A 9,084-nucleotide genomic window follows, 5' to 3' on the forward strand; every position below is an offset into this window, starting at 1 on the left:
TAGTACCAACGTACATAAAAATATACTTTCAATATTAATCGACAAAGTGTATTTTACTCTGTATCCAATAATTTTATATAACATTTTCTTTAATTTTCCAAGAAATATAATTGTGAATTATTTGCTAGACATAATAATACAAATTGAGCATTAATGAGATATCTAAAAATTACTTTATTATTATTATCATTAAATCATAAAATACGGTTTATTTTTTCATTATTTCTTTGAACGGAATAAAATATGTTTTCCTTTCTTATCTAAAAGTCTGCTTATAGTTTGTGATAAAATATGCCGTAACAATTAAAAGAAGGGTTTAATCAAAATTTATTTGGATAAAAATTCCTCTTCTCTTATTTCATATAAATTGAGATAGATCCAATTAATAGGATTTAAGTGAACAACTTCGATAAAAATTCGCAAAAATAGGTTAAAGCCTATTGATATGGTAAAATACATTAATTATTAAAGATTCAAGAACGGGGAACATGTTTGTCTGCATTTAACATTTCATCGACGCAAACGATAACAAAAATATATTTAACGTTTACTCTTTTACGCTTAAATTTCTAAATAAGATTAACATATCACAATTTTTTTCAATACATTACTATAAAACAAAAGTTATATTTCTTTATATGTATATATATAAAGTATATACATATACATATATAAAATATACTAATTACATAATCGTATATATATTTTATAGAAATACAATATAGTAGGAGAGAGATATACATACTTTTATATAATATTTAATCCTTTAACTGTAATCTCATTTTCTTTACTTATTAGTTTATTAATTTAAGCGCACAATTGCATTTTCAAATTTATTATAAAACAAATATTATATTCTAATGAATAAAATTAAAACATATGCAATGCCCATTAAAGAGCATTGTTAGGGCATTAAAGGGTAAGAGTTAAAGGATTAGTATAAACTAACTTATTAGTTTTCTATAAATTATTCTTATCTATTAAAATTATTTCCTTCTATCTATATTCGTCCTTGCGTCGATATTTTCCTATGATTTTCTACGCTAAATAATCTATATCGCAAGTAGATTAATTAGCTATACGTGGATACTTTTCAGCTGCGAGGCCAGATTTTGTACCGATTATTATCGGTAAACGAGGGTTTAATATCGATATGTTCCCGTATCTCTGTTGCGATTCATTGTCATAAAATAAAAAAACATGCTCGGCTTATTTATTTTCGAACTCTAATCAGCCAGTATTTTTGGCATATTTGTAATAAAAAGAAATTGACACAAAATTGCTAATAAAAGATAATCAACTCCAAATTTGTTACAAAATTTTTTGTAATTTAATGTATATTTTAATTAGAGAAAGAGAATTTGATTTAAAAGCAAGACAAGGAGTTATTAAGTTATACTTATTAATCTGATTAAATAAAATTCGGTTTTGTTATTTATTGTTTCTTTGGAGATTTTAATCTTACAATTTTTGACTGTGCAGTAGAGACATAGTGACGTTTTTATTATAAAAAATAGACTCTCGCAACATATAGATACATATATTTACAAATGTCACACATGAATTTTTGTTTAAATTTAATTTTCTATTTAATTTTGTTAAAGAAATCTGTTTTTCTAAAAAAGGGATAGCTGATCTGTAAAATCGTAAAATATTATACGGTAAAATGAAATAAAAATCTAATACAATTCAACTTGAGCATGTTCTTCACTCGTACAACGAGCGCTTGGACAATATTTGACTTAAAAACAATACACGTTAAATCAGAAGATTGAAGGACGCTGAATAAAAAATAGTAAAAAGAATGAAGGAACAGAGAAACGGGATGGTAGCGTAAGAGCGACGTAGATCGCGATAAAAACATGAATAGGTAGCCTCGCAGCCGCGCGTGCGACAATGAACAAATGACGCGACACGAGCCGCATGGCTTGCCAGAGAAACGTCGGTCTGCTCGCCATTGGTCAAGCAAGCACCGAAGCTTGTTTGGCAAGAGGCTCCGATTCGAAAGCCTCTCTGTGAGGACATGTGCGTTCAGCTTGGTCGTGCCAGTTGGAAGCTGTTGCAATATCGATCGGCGGTTGCATTCAGCAGAGATAACAATTACATCACGCTGAGTTACAATCGATTTTAAACGGAGTACGTCAGTGACTATATTAAATCTCTTACATTCATGCACAATATTTTTTCTGCAAAGAAAATTATTATATAAATTAAACAAATGAAATTAGTTAATTAGCGCTTTAGCTATTATTGGCAAGTATGTACATATACTGTGGCCACGATTTTTAAACAAAATTATAACACATATAAACATTTTAACTACTATAGTTATATATGTATAAGTAAAATAATATATAATATATATATTGTATAACTTTATATTAAACTTTAAATATCATTTATATGATGTTTAAAGTTTTGCAAAATATTCATTGGAAGTCACAGTGATGTGTGTGTGTGTGTGTGTGTGTGTGTGTGTGTGTGTGTGTGTGTGTGTACGCGTGCGTGTGTGTATGTGTATGTGTGTGTACCCTTATGACATACTAAGCTCCAGTGCCGTAAGTCGATTCAATAGTTTTCTCTGCTGAAAAATTGAAACTTTCAAATAATCAAATAGAGGTAAGCTCAATTTAAGAAATCAAGTCGTTTTTTATCAGAAGTGGTAGATATATTCGTTAGTCGTGGCACGAATAAAGCTGAAGGCCCACGTTGTGCTTTGTATTTCGTCTGCTTTGCGTTGCGTTTGTCGGGGTGGAAGGTATCGTGGGTTTGATCATAGTTGTCACAGTTGTTATAACCGTTATTTTAATGCTGTTGTTCTTGTTGCATTTGGACGAGTCATAGGAGAAAAGGAACAGCGGCTCAATTTTTTGGAATTTGTATGAGCTTGGAGTCGTGAGACAGCTCTGAGTTTTTAAACTTTCGAGATTTCATAATATAACTCCTTTTGAGATCGTATTGCCTGTACATCTAACTCAATAACAATATTTAATAAAATAAAATAAAAATGTGAATGCTGTTCGCTTTTGACCAGTGGCCGTAGAAGTGGAGTACTCGTTCACACGCAAGAGTAATAACGATAGGGTCATGCAGTGTCATGCAAAGTGTTGCTGTACATTTATTTGAAAGTCAAACGCTAAAGCTATTTCCAGCATTAATCGTTTATAGTTTTAACCATAAGTTATATAAAACATACTATTTAATTTATTCATAAAATATCTTCTCTTAAGAAAGGAATATAATTATGTAAAGTAATAAATATAATAAAATAATTACATAAATAAATCTGTTCTTTTATTTATCTTTATGAAATATATAAATATATCCAAGTTGCTAATTTTGCACAAATTTTGCATATTATATAATAAATTAATCGTTACTGTGCAAATAAAATATAAAAATAAAAGTTTTGCCTTGACTTTCCATAAATTGTACAACCATAATAAACGCTACAATCCATGCACTCAACTTCATTTTCGTCTACGTGTAACTCGATCTTTTTCTAAGTGCTTTGAAACTTCATAACTATAATGATCTAAGCTCTTAAGTGTGCGCCCATTTCCAGAAGATCTACAACAAATTTTTCTGTTGTTTTACCCAAATTTCTAATTCTTAGAATCTTCAAGTTTCCAAATTTAAAATAAATTTTTTTAATTTACTTTTAAAATCATCATTGAATTTATATATACTTATTATCAAAAAACTTAAAATTCTTTATAATTTTGAACTTTAAAAAATGCCGTATATATAAATTAAAATAGAAATTTTAATTATTTTGTTATTTTTATATCTTTTTGTCTAATCCACAAATTTTCTAAGATTTTCAAGGGAAAGTATTTTTAAAAAAATATGTTTGTTTCGGAAAACGTGCGCATATGCGGCCAGGTAACTTCCGGAACTCGAGAAGATCATCCTCGCTGCTCGTCGGTCGATTTTCTCTGCGTCTGTCGGCCTTGTCTGTCGGACGTGCATGCTGCAACCATGCCTTCTAAGGTAGAGAATGTCTTTCTATCGTACAAGCTCGCCTTCTATTAATTACCTCCCATTTCTCTCATTTCAAATATGAGGATGTTTTTCTTTTTCAGAACGGATAAGAGGCGTCTACAAGGAAGTTATAGAGAGAGAAGAATGAAAGAAGAGTGCAAAAGGTAAACCAGGCTATGTGAAAGAGAGAGAGAGAGAGAGAAAGATATGATGTAAAGAAGAGCGAAAAGAGTCGTGATTGGATACTATCAAGGAAGCGTTCTGCTAAATCGATTAAATTGCACGACAAATGCACGCCATTTGTTACTATAATCATATAATTATTATTTTATAACTGCATCATAATACGTAATCAATATTATTTTATAAGTTTTTAAATTTAAAATTAAAAGCTATCGACGTATAGAACGTTACTGTTTACTGAAAACATAATTGTGCAGGAAATAATATATTTTAAATACGCGCAGAAGACATCAAGAAAAAAATATGATTCAAAGGAATTTCTATTCAACATTTCTGTTATAAATATATAAGGCGTAATAAAACAAAGATTAAACATTTTAGATATTATATATAATAAAGTTGCACTTTTCTATTTATATAATTTTTTATCTAAAATTTAGGAGATCCCTGAAATTTATATATATATATGTTAATATTTTTTAATGTAATACGTGCAAATTTGGCGTCCATACCTCGTACAATTTTATTGTGCTTCTTCATAAGTATTTCGCATCGAACGAAACTCGACCAGTCGCGTCGAACATTGTCGCATCAGAATAAGAGAAACGACATAGTGAGGTGCATTGTTGTGAGAAAAATCCGAGAGCTAGAGTATCCACATTTTGTTTCTTTGCTTTATCGTAATATTAGGGCAAATGGTTAAATCATCATCGATGTTCCTAGACGACAGTCGAGTACATGCAGCGCGGTAACGCCGAAGAAGAAATTTAATTTACATTTTACTTGTCAATTTAAAACTGGAACGTATTTTTTTTTTAATTTAAGAGTATTCAAAAGTGAGCAATAAAAAAATTACAATAGATTACATAATTGCCTAATATATGAAGCATCAAGAATGCTAGATTTAGGCAAGAAATATTGCAAAATTATATAATTTAAGTAAATAAGTATTATAAAAGTAGTTAAATATGTTCTAATATGTCCGAATTATTATATTAGATAAAATTTTTTTACAAATATGGCTTCTATAACTCAAATCTATTATTTAAACAGATAATACTATTTAATATTCGATATTTTAATTTGTATTTTAATAATATTTTTTTCAATAAAACTCCTTCTTCAGCGTTTACGAATATTACGAATGTATTGCAATGATGCTAGCCGTGCTTGCTCAAAGAGCAACTAATAGAGAACTCGGACTCGTGCCGAGATCATCAGAGAAATCTATTAGATAGTTGAGATGATTTCTACACGAGAAACGCCTAGGTACTATCGATGCTGTCTAAGGCCAGTGATCGGAACGAACGATGCACATAAATTGGACAAATCTCGTTATAGAAAACGAGAAGATTAAATTTTCTATTAGTTACAATTCAATTGTAACTACTTAGTGTGGTATATAGTTCAAATTATTTAATCTCATTGCAAATTTCAAGATAAGTTTATAATAAAATTTATTATCGATGCGCTATTTAATGGTTTCTATAATTTTTCCTTTAGCTCTAATTTAAAAGTTATATAATTTTGTACACGGCCTAGATGACTTATATTGCATTTACCCCGAAGGGCCTGTCTCCCAAGAGAAACGTAAGTCAATTAATTAATATTAAAATTAATTCAAACTACATTATAGCGAATACTAAAATCCCTTATAAGAATACATAAATATATATTTTACTTGCAGACATCTATTCTCATATGTTTCTTTTTAGCACTTTTAACACTTACCAAATTTATCTTAGCATTCTCATTTTCTATTATGCATATACTATCTAACAATAAGATATGCAACTTTGATAAAATTTTCATATTATACAAATGCCATGTAATATATTCGATTTCTATGCGATCTAATGAATCGATAACACGCGCTTGAAAGAGGCACAAAAATTAATGATAATGATGCATCTCAATCATCCATCGTTCTATATGCTTTTGACTTCTTTTTTTTTATTCTACATCTCAAAGGCTGTAGCTTTTAAAAAGCCAGCTCTTATCGTTCGTTCCGACGAATGGTCGTGTAGTCGACTCGCTATAATTTCTACGAAGGATATGATTGGACACCACTGCGATGGGTGGATCGAATTAATTGGTGTTATACGATGTGATTATTGCAACGTTCTACAAAGCAAGCGGAGGCTCCTAAAACGGCCGAACGCAGAATAAGGATGGTCGACAGGATCAGCAGGAGTACGGGATTCGAGTGCGAGGTCGGGGGTACACGATTGCACATATCCTCCTCACAGAAGCACATGTGACCAGTGCCGGTACTTTCCATCATGCACACGTGGTCCACCATGAATAAGTTTATTTGTAGTTGCGCGGTGCAGGTTCTTCTCACGCTCTCGTACGCTGCAAAGCAAACGAGAACAATAAGCAGCAAGTAAATTCCTGCGGATTGTAAAAATCTGAGATTCATATTTATTAATTAATTTAGATTTACAGTTAGATTTATTATCTTTAATATGGTAGAATGTGTAATACGTGCTATTACAATAACATTCTAACAACTATTTACCATAAGACCATAATTTACTAAACGTTTGAGCCGCGTTAAGTTCTTCTTGTCTAAAGACTCTTCAAGTTTAATTAGTTAAGGGTATAGTCTGATTTATGGAAAATCGAATAGATATTTTAAGTCTCTCTATAGAAGAAGTAAATTTTTCATAACAAAGATACAGAAAATACTTACGTGATTTTGCATTGCGGACCATTTTCACGCAGCATCCGTTACACGTCATCAACGGTGGCTGGTCCCTGGGTAGTGCCGTATAGTTGAAAGGATCCTTGCATCTGAGATCCGTCCATGAGTCGCATTCATAGCAGTAAATGGAACGAGCTGTGAAATAGATACGCTTTCAAAGATCATATATTGTCTTTATCGCACTCGGGAACGAATGTATGCGAAGTCAAAGAATGTGATGATCTAACAACTACCTAATTTTTATAATGCCCAATTTGCTCACAGATCCCTGCTTTTATCCCATATTTAGTGTTAAACATGACTCTCTGACATTTTGTTATTAACAAAAATAATTAATAACTGATAATTAATAATAAATTTGTGAAATTTATTATTAATGTACAGGATGAAATATATTATTAATATACAGGGTGTTTTAAAAGGTGGAACAAACTTTAGGGGATGGGTAAAAGTCTCATCAAAAGAATCAATTTTTATTAAGGAACCCGTATCTTTCGACGCGTGAAGCTATACGCCTGCTATGCAATGATATATAGGTATTACTCCAGTCGATACTAAGAATGAGGAAATAATTGAAGGAATCATGGCGGCTTTTGATTAAATTAGAAACAATATTGAAATAAATCACCTAAATGGCAAAGAGACTTAGAGCCATAACAGGATGTTTGTGTCGATTATATTTCTATGTGAATTTTTCTATACTTATTTCAACTCAGTAAACTGCGCGCCGAATATTTTTCAGTCTTGAAACACAGCTCTAATTTTGGAACAGTAAATCCACATACTTAAGTCCATAATCAATTTAACTTTTTGATGTTAATTAGCATTCTTATAATTAAATCAAACTGGACCACTGATTGTGAGGTATGTGATGATATTTATCGCTAATAACCGATAAATATTGAGAAGATCCGCATGTTAACGCCCGTGTATAAATAAATACAAAAGTGTACACTGAGCTGGAACAAGTATACAAAAATTCACACAAATATATTATCGACGACACGAACAATATGTTATACGGCTCTAAGCCCCATTTGTCATTTAAGTGATTTATTTCAATATTGTTTTAATAATTTAATCCAAATCCCCCGGGAAAAAAAAAATTATATATAACTATATAAAAATATATAAAATTATGCATAATTATATATAAATATGTATTTTTTAATATAATTTAATATAATTATATCTAGATTCTTATATAAAATTATATAAAATTTTATATAATTATATATAAGTATATATATTTATATATATTTATATATAAGCATACATAATTTTGTATAAATCAGAAAATTTCAACATATATATTTATATATTATCTATATATATAAAGGAAGATGTCCTGACTGACTCACTCATCAACGCCCAGCCCAAACCCCTGAACCGAATTTTTACCAAAAGTATATGAAATAGGGGTAGAATTTTCCGGGGAGTGCCACTAAGAAGGGATTTTTAGAAATTCGAGCCCTAACGGGGTGAAAAGGAGTAAAACGTGTTTTCACGGATTCTTTAATATCGCTCAGCCTAAACCCCTGAACCAAATTTTTATCAAAAGTGTATGAAATAGGGGTAGAATTTTCCGGGGAGTGCCACTATGTGTATAGTTTTTTGTTACTGATTTTCTGGAAACCGGTTTTTTTACTTTTTCAAATTTTTCTAATTTTTGTTTTCTAATTTTTCTAATTTTTCGGGAAATAATTGACCGAATCTCAAAGAATTATAGACCAAACAGGGGTAGAATTTTCCGGGGAGTGCTATAAAGTGTATAATTTTTCGTTACCGATCTTTCGTTACCGGAGAGAGGGAGAGAGAAGAGAGAGAGAGAGAGAGAGAGAGAGAGAGAAAGAGAAGAGAGAGAGAGGGAGAGAGGGAGAGAGGGAGAGAGGGAGAGAGGGAGAGAGGGAGAGAGGGGAGAGGAGGAGGAGGGAGAGAGGGAGAGAGAGGGAGAGAGGGAGAAAGGGAGAGGGAGAGAGGGAGAGAGGGAGAGAGGGAGAGAGGGAGAGAGGGAGAGAGGGATAGAGGGAGAGAGAGAGAGAGAGAGAGAGAGAGGGAGAGAGGGAGAGAGGGGAGAGAGGGAGAGAGGGGAGAAGAGAGAGATGAGAGAGAGAGAGAGAGAGAGAGAGAGGAGAGAGAGAGAGAGAGAGAGAGAGAGGAGAGAGATAGAGAGAGAGAGAGAGAGAGAAGAGAGAGAGAGAGAGAGAGAG

At 31.6% G+C, this 9,084-nt stretch overlaps 1 protein-coding gene across 1 annotated transcript; it reads right to left on the reverse strand.

The window, feature by feature from the left end:
* Positions 1-310: 310 nt before the first annotated feature.
* Qvr (protein quiver) lies at positions 311-7,025 on the reverse strand (the record flags this gene model as incomplete). The annotated part of the gene is made up of 2 exons (XM_071724824.1): positions 311-6,522; positions 6,863-7,025. Coding segments are annotated over 2 exons (420 nt in total), but the record flags the coding sequence as incomplete, so codon positions are not given.
* Between the last annotated feature and the right edge of the window lie 2,059 nt (positions 7,026-9,084).

This window comes from Temnothorax nylanderi, unplaced genomic scaffold (genome assembly GCF_030848795.1).
Source record: "Temnothorax nylanderi isolate EJ_2023f unplaced genomic scaffold, tnyl_v1.0 TNYL_tig0853_pilon, whole genome shotgun sequence".
Taxonomy (NCBI): Eukaryota; Metazoa; Arthropoda; class Insecta; order Hymenoptera; family Formicidae; genus Temnothorax; species Temnothorax nylanderi.